This window comes from Myxine glutinosa, chromosome 4 (assembly GCF_964187855.1).
Source record: "Myxine glutinosa chromosome 4, kmMyxGlut1.1, whole genome shotgun sequence".
In the NCBI taxonomy this organism is placed as follows: Eukaryota; Metazoa; Chordata; class Myxini; order Myxiniformes; family Myxinidae; genus Myxine; species Myxine glutinosa.
This window is the reverse complement of record NC_136264.1, coordinates 177,745,969-177,762,112: the sequence shown is the minus strand read 5'-3', so window position 1 is coordinate 177,762,112 and position 16,144 is coordinate 177,745,969. Positions and strand designations below refer to the sequence as shown.

The 16,144-nt window shown below is 46.3% G+C and overlaps 1 protein-coding gene across 1 annotated transcript; it reads right to left on the bottom strand.

Moving 5' to 3' along the window:
• Positions 1–1,655: 1,655 nt before the first annotated feature.
• On the bottom strand, positions 1,656–16,084 carry TADA3 (transcriptional adaptor 3). Its single transcript, XM_068114026.2, has 9 exons — positions 15,640–16,084; positions 13,226–13,377; positions 12,109–12,243; positions 8,460–8,565; positions 7,891–8,014; positions 7,615–7,727; positions 6,086–6,195; positions 2,758–2,943; positions 1,656–2,593 (listed from the first exon to the last, which is right to left on the bottom strand). The coding sequence occupies exons 1-9, from the start codon at positions 15,844–15,846 to the stop codon at positions 2,401–2,403; spliced, it is 1,326 nt and encodes a 441-aa protein (XP_067970127.2). The 5' UTR covers positions 15,847–16,084; the 3' UTR covers positions 1,656–2,400.
• Positions 16,085–16,144: the final 60 nt, after the last annotated feature.

Below are 16,144 nucleotides of genomic sequence, written 5' to 3'. Positions count from 1 at the left end.
AGGGGGGAAACCAAGTAGCTGCAGCTGTTGGCTTGTGCCCCTTAGTCTCCTGGCAAATTCGATTGAGTAACAACTGAATGCATCAGCCACAGACAAACACCAGATTGCGTAATTTAGTCGGCATCAAGAAGTGCAAGGTGTGGGCTGCTGCCCCCTGCTTCAAAGAAAAGAGCAAGCAATAATCCATTGATCTGTGGTTGAAGGCCTTGTAAGTTGATAAAAGTTCAGATTTACCATGGATAGACTACATGACAGAGGATTACCAGGCTGGCTTTGAATATATAGTTCACCCAAGAAAGATCATGGCTGATGGTGAGGCCGAAACATTTGTAACATTTTCAAGAGGTTTAAGCAAGTAGACCAGTGTGTTCGCCAGACGGTCCTTTTGGCGAGTCGAGAGTTTGAGATTCCTTGTCAGGGTTGAAAGGCCTCCAGGTGTTTGACCAGCTTCTGATTTTATCAAGGTCTGGTGTAGGAAGAGGCTGCTGCCGGTCTGTGAAGGATGAGATGATAGAGCAGAGGGTTGCTGACAGAGATGAGCAAGATTTTACAGAGAATCAGAAAGATCATTGAAGATGAGGAATGGGACCAAGTCAAAGACACTGCCTTGAGACCCACCAGATAGAAGAGATGAGGATCCCGTTGAGAGCCACACGCTGATTTCGACAGTAGAATGTCAGTAAGGAAGCCAAGAGAGGAGGTAACCTTGGTTTCTGTGAGCAGAGTTGAGAGTAAGGTGGGTCTCCAGACTATCAAACGCTCCGGTTGTGTCCAGACATTCGGTCTTCTCATAAGCGGTTTGCTGTAGTGCCATTTGAAGTGAGGGGAGGGATTGAGAGGGGGAGGGGGGGGGGCGCAATGCAAGGTCCCACCAGATCTGAAGAAGAAAAGTTTGAAATTACTGCACAGGAAGATCAGCCCTGAAGTGAGGGCAGCTTACAGTCCCTACCAGTCGGTCTGAATGAACCCCAAGGCTCTCCAATACCGAGACAGCTCTGTCAAAAGCTGGAGAGCTGTTTACTCTTGCAAGAATGTGATCAGATGAACAGATGTGATGAGATGAGCAGTGGAGCAACAGGAGTTGAGCAGGAAAATTCTTCATTACCAAGACCAGGAAGGAGGATGTACCATTGCCAGAAATATGGGTCGGAAAATTGACAGACTTGGTCAGGCCCTTGGAGTCGAAATCCTTTGCTGTGGTTCCACAGCTGGTGGAAGAAGTACAAACACCCAGCCAATGGCATGGTGATAGTCAAGGTTGTTGTGCAATAAGAGATGGAATGGGCAGTTATTAGTAGAGAGAGAGAGAACAGCACAGAAAAATAAGAGGTGGTTGGACTGGAAAGCAGAGCCAAGGTACTCCTCGGGAAATGGAGGGGTTAGTTGTGCGCTGTGTAAGACTAAAGGCAGCGAGCAATGGAGGAGCACGAGAAAACGTAGGGAGGTCAAGCACGGAGCTGGCATCCTGTAGTGATGCATGTGAAATATCCCACGTGCCAGCATCCTGGCCTAATTCCTGCCACCGTAGAGAATGGTACACACCTCTGGCCTAAACAATTAACGTCTGGTCCAATATGTACAGAAATTAACAACCCCACAGTGCTGCAAGAAAGCTAACAATGGACATACACCATATTTTAAAAAACAATGCTCGGTACCAAAACACGTAATACTTTATTCATTAAAAATAAACAGTTGACTCCAGTAACGTTGAAATTGGAACTGACTTTTGAAAAAAATAATTGATTCAGTACAGAAATGATCAAAATGCACAACCTTGTTCCAACAAACCTGGAAAATTAAATATATAAGTTTAATCAAACTGCACTGACCAAACCCAGGAAATGTTAAAATCCCATCCAGTCCTACATTGACATCACAACAACCATGACGATCCCTTTTTCCTTTATAAACTCGCCTTGCAACATTTTCCCCATTAACTTGGGTGGGAGGCTCAAAGCTTTTCTGCTCGGCCCAAATCACACGTGGGGCGGCCCAGCCTTCGACTGAAACTTACAGGAATTTGTAAAAAATAAAATAAAATCAGCTGGCAAATGGCACCTCTTCACAAAGTACACCTTGGGATCTTTGAGGTCCACCGACCAATGCTATCAGACGGAACACCCAGCTTAACGTCCGTCCGAGGGACGGCACCGTTTAGGATGCAACGCCCTGCATGGAAAACACCAATCTGACTGTTTTTAGTCGGGCCGGGATTGAAACCCAGATTAGACAACACGAAGGTATGTGCGTTCCCCTATGCATTTTTGCCTTGTATATCTACACCAGCATAATTATCTGATCTCAAAATACCATCCCCTTATCTCTTGCAGTTTCACCAAGGAATCTGCAGTTTTGGAAAAAAAAATTCCCTTTTTCAGGCCCACCCCTGAGCTTCATTCAAGTCTCCAGCTGCTTCAGCAGATTCTCCCTTTCACGAAGGATGCGCCAAGCAGCATCTCGCTCCTTCTTGCTGGGCGTCCGTTTCTTCTGACGTGCCTGCATGATGCGTCGATACACCTCGAGTACTTCCACATCCTTTGCACGCACAGACCGGCGCACCTCCTGTTTCTGCATCTCCTCCCGTGCCAACCTGCAGGAGTGGCACGTGACATCGATTTGAACCATGATAGTTTACTATGTATGCATCGAGGCCTTCCAAGTTGTAATGCATGACACCTTTTGCAGCATGGACATTTTCTAACATACAGGTAAGAACTTCATGTGCTGCCATCACCAACCCAAAGGAGCCCCTACCGTAGCAGCTCTTGTTTGCGCGCACAGTTTTGAGTGACCAAAGCCCGAAGTTCGGCCTGACGCCGCTTCAACTCGGCCAACACCTCATCCTCGGCTTCTTCTCCACGGCAGCCATCACCAAGCAGCAAGCCCTGCGCCTGCAACTCCTCCCGGACCCGCTGTTCTAGGAGGCGAGCATGCGACACACTGCGAGAATACACATAGATTTTTCATTAACCACCCCGATTGCAAAGACAGCACATATACTTCACTACGTAGTCACAAGCCTTATGTAAAGGATTTCCATTTAGCTAGTGTGAAGGCGGTTAAATGAGGGTCAGCGAGACTCGTTTACAAGTGGGTAAAATCGACAAACAAAATAAAAACAAACTTGTTCTGGGAAGTTGGAATGTTAGAATTCCGATATTAGTAATGGAGCATGTAGGCACACTGCTTTGGTAGCAAAGGAACTTCCTCGTTCCAATATCGACCGCTGCACTGTCGGAGACGAGGTCTCCACAAGCTGAGGAGCTTCAAATGAAGAATTTCACCTAAATCCATGTCACGAAGCATTTCAGGCACTGCCAGAGTCTGCCTTGCTGTTGCCAACTGTTGGAAGAAAGCTTCCAATTTCCAAAAAATCATCTCTGACCATCTTATAACTGAATCCCATTTAATAACCACATTTTCTGCAGTGGTAAGTAAGCATGTATACGCCAACTTTGATTGGTGATGAAGTAAAGGAGCGGTTTTATGCAGAACTGAGGTGTACCCTGATCAGTACCAGCCACAAACTTTTGGTTTTGGGTGATTTTTAACTCACGAGTAGGCAGTGATCACTGATCATCTGCCCTACAGTCGCATGTTGCGCAAATTTGGGTAAGAAATGCAACATCAATGGGGAGTTAATCCTGTCGCTTTGCAGACTGACATTGCTGTCACCAGCAGCTTTTTCAATATGCCTGACGGTGGCACCTGCTGGACTATTTCCTTTCATGGAACCAACACCTTTCAGATGTGTGTCGCTCGAGCAATGCGTGGTGCCGATTGTTCTACGGACCACAATCTAATCAAGTATCCTCAAGCTTAATATTCATGAGCCTCATCTGTGCCAACCACCAAGACCAAAACATAAGCTAGTCGTTTCCAAATTTCTTTCAGTGTACTAGTAATAGCTCTTCCAGGAATCTGGACTATGTATACAAGAAATAATGCACACACGGATGAGGGAAGAACCCACCCGTGCATAGCCTTATGTAACGCTTTGGAAAGTGCTCCATTAGTTACAGAAGAATCAACAAATGACATGTGAGCATCCTTCTGCTCTGCCGTTTATACAGAGGGATAGGTGCCTGGAGGTGGTCGGTTGGAATGGAAAGAACTTCGGTGATCTTCCGTCAGGCTGTAGGCCCAAAACATGCCTAACCCCCTTTCCCAGCTGAGCTTTCACAATATCGCCCTTAATCCCAAGTCGTACCTCAGACACACAACAAGCATGGATTGGAAATCTTCGCTGGTGGAATGGAACGAGGTTCTGGTAGGGGACAAATAAGGCCACTGGTCTTGTTGGAATTCCTGCTGAAGGCTCTACAAATATGGTGGTGATATATTCCTCAATCCACTGTTCGATACATTTCAATGTGTTTGGAAATGAATGTGGGGAACTTACACAAGACTTTGGATGCATTATCGTTAGCATCTATAAGAATACGGGTAACCATCACGACTGCAGCAATTACCACGGTATCTTGCTACTCACTGTTGCTGGTAAGATCCTCAGCAAGGTCATGCTCAAGCGCCTTCAGACTGTAGTTGAAGACTTACCTGAATCACAGTGTGGATTCCGTGCAGGTCGTAGTACCATAGATATGATCTTCACATGATAACTTCAGGAAATGTCAGCTGAACAGAACATGCTTCTTTACATTGTTATCATTGATTTTTCCAAGGCATTCGATTCAGTCAGTCGTACTTGCCTTTGACGTCTTTTAATGAAATATGGCTGCCTGGATAAGTTTGTGCCCCATTTGCAGGGTTTCCGTGAAGGCAGGTGCACGTTGAGGGTGAGATACTGATCCGTTCATTGTTGCAAATGGTGTGAAACAGGGCAGTGTCCTTGCTCCCACGCTGTTTACCCTCTTGTTTTGGACTGCTGTGCTGTATTTTGCAAATGGGGATGTTACAGAAGTTGTCTATCTAACAATGCGCACTGATGGCAAGCTTTTCAACATACGACGTCTCAAAGCGAATACAAAGGTTCGTTCGATGTGCATACAAGATTTGCTCTATGCTGATGATATTGGCTTAGTTTTGCATTCCATTTGCGACCTGCAGAAACTTGTTGACAAGTTTGCCACTGCATCTGCGGCATTTGGACTCTTCATCAATATCCTAAAGACCAAGCTCTTTTCCCAACCAACCACTGGAATGCCGTACCTTGAGCCGACCCTTTTGCTGAATGGCAAAACACCTAAGATTGTTGACTGCTTTGTGCATCTCGGCAGCTCCAATAACTGTAGCCAAGAGAAGGAGCTGGCGTCACAGACTTGTTCGGCCTGTGCTGATTTTGGTTGATTGCGTGACCAATTGTGGAGTAGTTGCAACATTAAGCTCCCTACAACGCTCTGAGACATATAGTCTCGACAGAAGGTACACCCACTATTTGTTGCAAGTATATCTCGGGCATCTGTGGAATATCCTTGGAATTAAGTGGTCTGATCATGTGACAAATGAGGTTCTGAAGCGGACTGGTATGCCTAGCATTCAAACTATGCTCCTGAAGCAGCAGCTCACTTGGGCTGAATAGGGAAAGGCCAGCTACCAAAAGCTGTGTTATGTCACAGGCTTTCCCAGTGGCACCACAATGTTGGGCAACCACAGCTGGATTATGTGGACTACATATATACATCTCAGGGACATGAGCATTGATGTACAGAAATGGGAAGGGAAGGCAAGGGACATGCATGCATGTTGCGTGTCAATGCAGTGTATATTCTCTGCAGCAGAAGCGACCAGGGCAGCGGAGGCAGACGCCAAAATAAACAATCATCTTGAGCGTGCTCGAGGAGCACCACGAGTAGATCATTCACCACTAATAGTTGTGTGCCATCACTGTGGAAGAGGTGTGGCCTCAGGCAATGGGTTAATCTCCCACGAGTGAGCTTATGCTTGGCACACTCTTCAGACACACTGAACTTTTCTTGCGACAGGTCGTTCTCGAAAACAAGCTGACTGCTGAGGACTCCCTCACAGCAGTGTCTTGCTGGTGAAAATGCAGAAATGATCCACTAAATCAAGTTCTACAAAGAGTGCAACTTGCTCCCTCTTATCCCTTAGAAGAGAGAGATACCTGAAGGGCTTGCCATGGCTCCGAGGTGAAGTGGCCGAGATCTCATCCCCACCAGCTTTGCTGACGGGATCTGGCATTGGAGATTCATCCATGGGAGAAATTATGTTTTCCTGAAGAGAAAGGGTAGGATCGAGTTTATTGTGCATCCCATCTCCAGGAAGGGCAGTATCATACTAAAATACGCCATTTCTGTCTGTCTGTCCGTCTGTCTGATGAATTTTTGATGCCAATATAATCCTTACTTATCCAATCTCAACCAAACTTGACAGGATGACTAAGGGTTACACAATGAAGGTTGTAGCGCATTCATTTGCCCCCCCTCTCCAAGGGGTTTTTCTCCCCCCCCCCCAGAGCGGGTTTTCCCCACCATTGCCGTCAATGGCGTTGCGTGTTGAGTTGTATATCAATGTTAAATTAGCTTTATCGTGGCGTTTTTCCAAAGAAGATTTATCAGGGCGTTTTTCCAAAGACGCTTTTAATAACAAATAATGATAATCGCATATTGTTAATGTTATTACAAAACAATATTAATACTAATAATGTCCCACTTCCCCAAAGCGTTTTTCCTGCAGTGACAACGTGTATAAATAACATCGTTATAATGGCGTATAATGATCGTATAATGGGAGCAATGGCTGCTGCAGGAAGAAAAAATATTATAAACCACAAACGCACATGATTAGCTTTTTAAACAGTCACTAATGCTGTTTATAACACTAAATGAAGACATTTGGAGGAATTCCGACGTCCGTGAGGTAAGTTTTACTTACAGAACTGAGCAAAGATCTACTGTACTCTATATAACCCACAAATGTTGGGTTAATAATATGGCCCTTTCTGCCGCTACCGTGACATTTTTCGTTGCAAACTTTTGAAACTCGCTCCTGCTGTTTAACACGAAACTGAAAGGGAGGAAGCCCGAGGTGTGCTCATTTACCAAGCAGCTAGCTAGCGCTTGCCAAGCCAGCCGGTCCTTAACGGTTTTGAATGGAGTGCTTGCTCGAATGCTTAAACCACTTGGCGATCTCTCCACAAGAAACTTGGTAAATGAACACACACCCAATGTTCTTGAGACCCGACCATAGATCGACTGTAATCTATATACCACAAAGGGGAATGACCCTTCTTGCCACTCCCATAGTGTGTGGGTGTACTAGTACTAGTTAAATAGCAATTGCCACAAATTAATCAATGGATATGACTCCACCTGCGTTAGATAGCAACCCACTTGCGTTTTTCTCAATTGAAGGTCACATTAGGGGAAAAAGAACATGCAGATGAGAACATCAGATGCTTTAAACACAAATTATCATCTATAAACTGATTTTTAAAGCGCACATGACCTTTTACCTTTGGTCTTTTGAAACCCAAATCAAATCAGTTATCATTGTATCACAATGCATACTTGTGCCAAATTTGGCTGAAATCCGTACAGTAGTTCACAAGATATCGTGGTAACAAAAACCGACATCAGACAGACGCACAGACAACACTAAAACAATGCCTTTGGCCTTCAAAAGTCAAAACACCTCAACAAGGGCTTGGACCAATCGCTGGGTAAGTGGGCCAAATGGACAGCCATCTTCACCTGTCTCGGCACTGCCTGAACCTCCCTCTCCTCTCCGCAGCATTGACTCGACCTCTGAAGGGGGAAAAAATGGAGAAGCACAAACAGTCTAGAGAAGAAAATAAAAAGTAAAGACAGACACATCAGTGGTGGAGTGAACGATGATGACCGTTGCTTCAAAAACCGGTACTTTGAAACAAGGTACCACAGGACCTGGAGCAGGGTCATAATGACTCACCAGCTGGATTTCCTTGTACACCCTTCTTGCTTCCAACTGCTGCTGTACGACTTCCCTCTTTATGCTCTTCCTGCAAATCTTCCTGTGCCCAGCGAAGGGAGTAATGCCGACCTAGTGGTGGCACCTAGGACAGGAATTGGGGTTGGCAATGGAGAAAGTTTAAAATGAGGGCAAAAGCAAGCAATTTTGATCGTCAGAGGCAGTACCTGAGATCAGTAGAAACCTGGACCGTGTTCTACAAGGTGGCCCATGGAATGACCCCGGTTTTATTTTACTTGCAGGTTCCTAATGATTGCACCGTTTGAAGTCACACTTAACATGGACGTGGCAAATAAATAAACAAATAATTCTTGTTCATATCTGATCAATACATTCAGTGTTGCTTGGATACATTTAAACTTGATTGCAAATGTAAATGTGTCATCAGATCTTGGGACACACTCTTGGTTGCTCAATCAGATTCTCTAAATAGCAACAAACTCGATGATGTGATTCAGCCTAAAAAGCACAATCACCAACCCACCAGCTCATCCCCCTCTCCTTCCACACCCCAATGGCCCCCAGTCTACCTTGTAGTACTCAGAGTCATCCTCAGTGGAGTTCAAAATCTCTTCGAGCTGCCTGATGTCCTCAGGAGTGATGTCGGCACAATACGGCTCCACGGAAGCCCAGAACCTGCAGCCGTGTACATTGGCCTAAATCAGACCATGCTTAACCACATTATTTATTTATTTGTCTTTCTATTTTGATATTAACAACAACCTATGACCTTCAGCAGTACAAAGACCAGGATCAATTATCTCTCCTTCCTTTCCCTTCAGTTAATGTGGTACATGAGGTCATCCTGATTGATTATGAGTGTCCTGCAACTTGTACTCGTATACAAATCACATGTAGGGCACGGACATTGGGAGACATGAATGAATGAATGAATGATCGTTTTAAGGCCATTTTTCCCCGCTAGGGCGGGGGTTAGCCTTGCGGGCCCCATGACAATCATGGTTCCCTGTTTGAGGCAATGTTTTTATGGCCGGATGCCATTCCTGACGCCAACCCTTGGTCACGCTCTTACGATGCGCAGGGATACAGTGTGCCTATTCTGAATCGGGGTACACACCGTGATCATTCATCCCAGCAAGCTGGTACTCAATTTGCCGACCTCGGAAGGATGACAGGCTGAGTCAACCCCCCTGGCGTTAATTCAGCGATCGACCGGGATTCGAACCCAGGATCTTAGGATCCCAAGCCGGCACCCTAACCGCTAAGCCAACGCCAGGCTATTACATGAAGTAATGAAGTTACATGGGGGTTACTATTACATGAAGTACAAGGCCATCGGTAAACAATCGACAAATTAACAAGATATATAATTTGAACCTGGGATGCAGCATCATGAACTAACAATAAGCTCAGATGGGAACAAAAAAAAAAAACAGACCAACACTTGTAAAACTAGAACAGCACTCGGGAGAGAGCATACCTCTGCCAGGTTGAAGAGTTTAGGTTTTGTATCCCACTGACAGGCCGGATCTGCATCTGGACCTTAACCCAAGTCTATTCAATTCGCCATTGTCCAACCTACCTGTCCACCAAATTTAGTCCGAATCCGTCCATAACCTTTTGAGATGTACTGCTCACAGACCGGTGAAAACACAACCTCCGTTGATGTTCGGTGGTGACCTGTGCACGTTTTTTTTTTGGAATCACATGGAATCACAAAGACCCGACGACCACCGAGGGAAACGAGAGAGATGTTCAAACCAGACAAGAGAGATGTTACATGCTGCTTCTACTTTCCCAAAAATGGATGGAGGTCCTCAGTGCCAGACAGATCAGAGCAGTCTCCCTAGACATACAGCCCATGGCTAGACATACGTGAAAAAAGTGCAAAGGTGCAAATATTTTTGGCCACGACTGCATCATGAGCTTCAATACGGTCTGGCACCCTGCATTGCTCACCAAACTCTTCTTATGGCATCGCAGGCAATCTCCACTCATGGCTCGCGGACTTCCTCTCTTGTCGAGGTCAACGTGTGGCTCTTTATGGAATCCTCTCATCTCCCCTTCCTGTCCGGGCTGGAGTTCCTCAAGGCAGTGTTCTGTGCCCTGTGCTTTTTCTAATCTTTATCAATGATCTCACTCTCTGCAAAATGACCTGACAGACTCTCTTCTCTCTGAATGATCTGACTCTCTGGAAAATCCTCTCCATCTCTTTGCTGATGACTCCACTCTCTACCACTCCATATCTCATCCCTCAGATCGGCAGGCAGCAGCCTCTTCACTCTATGCATGAATGAATGAAATGAATGAATGATCGTTTTAAGGCCATTTTCCCCGCTAGAGCGGGCGTCAGCCTTGCGGGCCCCATGACAATCATGGTTCCCTGTTTGAGGCAATGTTTTTATGGCCGGATGCCCTTCCTGACGCCAACCCTTGGTCGCCTCTTACGATGCGCAGGGATACGGTGTACCTATTCTAAACCGGGGTATACACCGTGATCATTCATCCCAGCAAGCTGGTACTCAATTTGCTGACCTCGGAAGGATGACAGGCTGAGTCAACCCCCCTGGCGTTAATTCAGCGATCGACCGGGATTCGAACCCAGGATCCGAGGATCCCAAGCCGGCACCCTAAGCGCTAAGCCAACACCAGGCTTGGGGGTCTCCATCAAGGAAGTACATTATTTCATCTTCATTGATTATTTGTAGGATATTCATTCATTTTATAATGTTCCCATATTCAAAAAGTGAGCATATTTTCACAATTTTAATTTTAAAGTTGCTATAAATCCATCCAAGTAGCAGATCATAAATCCAAGTAGCATAAATCCATCCAAATCCATCCAAATCCATCCAATTATATTATTGAATAATTGCACCATTGTAGGGATTAAACGACCAATCATAACTTGCCTATTAGGCCAACACAAAGCTTAGCCAATCACAATCTCTGTACTTGGCTTGGCATGTCTGCATATGCGCAGCTAGCTACAGGCTATGAGCCCAATAATCATGGAGGGATGCATGCATGTACTTAATGGAGTTGCAGACAAAGTAATTTGCTTTTCAGACTCAAGCTGGAGGAGGTTTGTAATATGTGTTCATCAGTGGAACGAAGGATATTTGGCTATTTGACACCCTTATGGTCCCCTGCAGGAAAATAAATACACAGTGGGTTGATGCCGAGTTTTTCCATAGTCAAGGCCTTCGGTCCTGCGATCCTTGGCCTGACCACCTGCCGGAACTTACAACTCCTCACCCTCCAGTGTTTGATAAAGGAGAACTCTATGCATACTTGGACAAAATCACAAACTGGTCAAACAAGTGGAACATGTCCTTCAATCCTGACAAATCTCACACTCTCACAATCTCTCTCTGAAAGGAACATCTGGAAAACCCTCTCATCTACTTTCTCAACAAACCTTTTGAGAAGAAGTTCAGTTACTTAAGCCTTTGGGTCTCACTATCTGCCATGATCTTTCCTGGGAAAACCACATTTCCAAGCTGGCTTCCAAAGCCAGTCGCCGTTTGGGCATCTGGTCTTTCACTCTCTCACCGCAGGCAGGTCGGTGGTCTTTCTGTCTTCTACCGACTCCTCTCCGGCCTTGCTCCCTCAGCTCCGTCTGTGCTTTCCCCCCCCCCCCCCCCCCCAAATATTCCTTCAGGTTGCACAAGATCTGCCAGCAACCTCCTACTGGTGGAAACTACCAAAATCAAGACTCTCTGCTCACCTTCACTCTTTCATTTCTCTTTTTTCCCACCTCTGGAACAAACTGCTCCACTCTCTTCAATCCTGTTCTTCCCTCCAAGTCTTTAAAACAGCTGTTCACCAGCATCTCTTATCTTCCCCCATCCAAAACCATTATCTTTTCTCCCCACTTTAACCCACCTCCTTCAAATTCCCTATTCTCCTTCCTTAAAGTCCTTGCAGCGTCCATCTTGTTTATCCCGTGTACCCCACCCCAGCCCACTCTCTCTTCCACCGATCTCCTGATGTTCCTGTTCCCTACTGTTGTGCTTCCCTCTCTCACCTCCTCTTGTCCCCTCATCCCTTTGTTATATGTTCTGTGTGCTCTCATACGAGCCTCGACAACGTATACAATAAAAAGACTGGTTTCTCAGCTGTGCTGTACCTTTGTGCGAGTCGATCACAGGCAAAATCATTAATAAAAGTGATGTCGGTACAGTTCAATGAAATTTACCTGTGGTTGCACCTCACCTGCTGGGTGTATCGTTTTTTGGAGCCCGTGGGGCCTCGGTCGATTCCTCAGGAAACTCGTACTCTGTTATTTTGGGCGGTGGTAGCTTTGTCTTGGGTCTCCCTGGCCCGTGACCGCTGCCTCCTGCTCCATGTCTGCAGAATGGCAAATTGGCACAACGCATTAGGCACCAAATTTCGTCCGAATCCGTCCATAACCTTTTGAGATATCCTGCTCACAGACAAACGGACAGGGGTGAAAACACAACCTCCATCCACCTTCGGTGATGGAGGTAAAGAGAGGGGGCATGGTGCGAACCTGGCTTTGGGTGCTGCCGACACTTGCTACGCCCCTGGCACAAGGTAAGGGTGCATGAGCTCGGAATGCTAAACACTCATTTACAGTGTATGGCACATATGGTTCTGCTTGTGCACGCAGAGGCTATAGTGAATGCAAACAAACAGGGGTCCAAGATGGCTGTTCACCACCACCACCTCTAGTCATCAACATGATATTTTATACCCTCATTAACCCTCCCCAAACCCTTATTTCCCTGGTTATTATGTTTTCTCCCCTCTCCCTCCATCCTCCTTTGTTTCATTGTCATTTAATCTCTGGTTTTCCCCCTTCCTCTTCCTTCAGCCCCCTTCTTGCTGTATTTGAGCTCGTATCCTGCATCTCCCTCCCCTGACTCTCATTCATTCTTCCTCAAAGTGTCATTCTACTCTGCTGTTGGTACGTTGAACACGTTTTCCACTGTTGCCTTGCTGTTAATCTGTTCTCGCTCTTCCACAAGCCTCAACTACTTCGTAAACAATTTTTTTTTTTAATCTCCCCGACTCTTCGCAAAGAACACCGGGATATTTAATATCCAACTAATGCCAGCAGATGGGACACCCGGCTTTACGTCCACCCAAAGGGACGGATGACTCGTTGATGGGGATCGCTGGGTCAAGATTCAAATCCAAACTGGACATCAAAGAATAGGGAAGTGTATAAACGCCTAGGTCTAAAGCTAGGCTATTCCGCCGGTTCAAAGTGTAAAATGGAAACATCATCAGCAAAATCAAAGTACTGTCGTCGATATCACAACACTTCTGGATGCCCCAGCCACAATCATGCTCTGTTCGTACCCACCCATGAGCTCCCTTTCCCTCAGATTTTCCTTTTTTGGGTTTGCTTCCACTCGGCGTCACCAGCTTGGAAGGTCCAGCAGTCCCACCGATTCCAGGTTCCGCCAACTTACCAAACTTCTTGTCCCCTTTGCGGTCTTGCCAATCTGTCAACACCTAGGTTTGGTGAGATGTGACAACAGAAGAAACGGATGAATGAAAGAAGCACACGTCACGATTTTGTTGGCAAATATAGTTTTTTTTGTATTGTTTAAAGCATGTTACGTGACCAAGGATGAAATAAAATCATCCATTTATCGAAGGTTCTGCAAGCACATCCACTCGTACTTGTTGATTGGATGCCGTGACAAGTCCCAAAGCTATCTACCTCTTCGTCTTGACAAATACCAACCCTGGAAACTTGGGGAGTCACATGCCTCATAACATGTTCATCTAGTGATGGATCATCTCAACGCTTCTGGTTTAGTTAACAAAGCTAGGTTGTTGGAGATACAGTACTCAGGATAGCATAAGATTAGTCTTACACAGGTCCAAATCAGCATGGAATAGAAAATAAATAAATTGAAAAACCAAAGAGAAGTTGATGGCGCGCCCCCACACTTCCGACCTAAAGCAAATTTGAAAGATGGATAAACGGCTCCACCAGGAATGACCCAATATTAAATTTTCAGTTCCAACCCCCCCCCCCCCCCCTCCCTCACCCCCCTCTCCTCACTCCCCATTTTGACCCATTTGACCCCATTTCGCCACCCGTGGGGAATGCACCAGAAGTCAAGTCCAAGAAGTCATAACATATTGCATGTTTTTTCAAGGCTCGTATAAGAGCTAACACCTAGAGACATATAATAGGGGCAGCGGAACACAAGATGGAGTGAGAGAGGGGAGCACAACAACAGTAGAGAACAGGGACATCGGGAGATCTGTGGAAGAGAGAGGGCTCGGGTGGGTACATGGGATAAACAAGATGGCACAATGGGAACTTTCAGGAAAGAAAACAGAATTTGAAAGAAGTGGATTTGTGGTGAATTAACGGGGGTAGAAATGATCAAGGTTTTGGATGGGGGAAGATAAGAGATGGTGGTGAACAGCTGTTTTAAAGACCTGGAGGGAGGAGTGGGATTGAAGGGAGTGGGGGAGTTTGTTCCAGAGGCGGGATAAAAGAGGAATGAAAGAGTGAAGGTGAGCAGAGAGCCTAGACTTTGGCAGTTTTACCATAATAGGGTTGCTGGCAGATCTTGTGCGATCTGTGGGAATATTTGGGGGGACAGAGCACAGACAGAGCAGGGGGAGCAAGGCCGGAGAAGAGTCGGTAGAGGATAGAAAGACCACCAACCTGCCTGTGGTGAGTGAGAGAAAGGCCCTCGGAGTTAACCTCATCGCGAGAGATTCCAATCGTGCGCTCCCCCAATGCTGTTTGCATATACAAAGTTTCATTTAAAAATGTTTTAAAATGTGCTGCAATTGCATTTTTATGTATTTGACCTTTTGAACCTACCGCAGGAGGTGGAGCCAAAAATGGCACTACTGTTGCACCTTTGTGCTACGTAGTGATCATAACTACCAAGTTTGGTGAATTTATGGACAACCGTTTAGGAGGAAATAGCGTGAGACAGACAGACAGATACAGACGGAGCCAATTACAGGCGAACTGTTCAACCAATGGGAATGGAGAATCGGAGAACCCAGAGAGCTTGAGCTTGTTGATTTGGGCATTCAGCTGCTTAAGGATGGATAGAGCGGGAAAGGCAGAAGGAAAGCTGCTTTTTCCAGCTGTTCATAACTGGTCTTCCAAGCTCATCTCAGCACATCCACATCATGTCCTGGTGCGAAGTCTCGCCATTTGAAGGGTCTCAGGATGAAATAGAAAAAGCACGGTGTTGGCTTAACACCGTTGATGGTTAGGGTGGTGTCAGTCATGTGAGATGTGAGGCGGGGGTCATGTGAGGCGGGGGTCATGTGAGATGTGAGGCGGCGGTCATGTGAGGCGGGGGTCATGTGCTGGCTTGGGATCCTAAGGTCCTGAGTGCGAATCTCGGTCGGCCGTTTAATTAACACCAGGTGGGTTGACTCAGCCTGTCATCCTTCTGAGGTCAGAAAAATGAGGGGCACCGCATCAGCGCTCAGCCAATGATGCTACCTGCAGTCCTGCTGCATACGAAGGAGGAAGAAGAGGAAGAAGAAGAAGAAGGACTTTTGGCACAGCACAAGAAGGGATGCACCTTATTTGAGAACAGAGCCGGTCCGGTCCACGACAAGTACAAATGCTCGGAACGGGATACGGAATAGGCAAGTTTGGGCCAAACGACCTTTTACAACTCTTCATGTAAATTGGCGAACAAAGGATGAAATAAATCATTTGGCAACAGGCATATATGCAATGAGTGCATTAGGTTGACTACAGGTGCGATCACAACGAACCTGCGTCTCGGCCTCCAGGACACGGAGCCTGCGACTCGCCGCTGCTAAAAGGGTCTCCAGCTCCAGCTGAAGAGTGTCCAGCTCGCCGGCCCCAATGCCTTCCTCGGCCGAGCGGGACAGCATTGCCGTGTACCTGGGACATTGGCGGGTATGTTCCACCGGACGGAAATCGTGGAACTGCAACGGACACTCCCTCGGCTCCCCCATGGTGCCTTTGTGATGAGCTGAGCACTCGTATGAACGCTTTAACACCCGTCACATGACCCCCGCCATCATAGGTGAGGTACCCGTACCGCCAAGTCGCTACATATTCGTCTTCATTCCGAATCCCAAGCACTAATACGAATCAAAAGTAGTTTTATCTTGCATATTACAGGCTACATGTGAAAATGTTGGACGAAATATTTTGACCACGCCGTGCATTGATCCGTTACCGAAGTAGAGTGTTTTCGATCACGCCATGGCTCACAAACACCGAATAAAACTTTGAAGGAAAAATAACAAC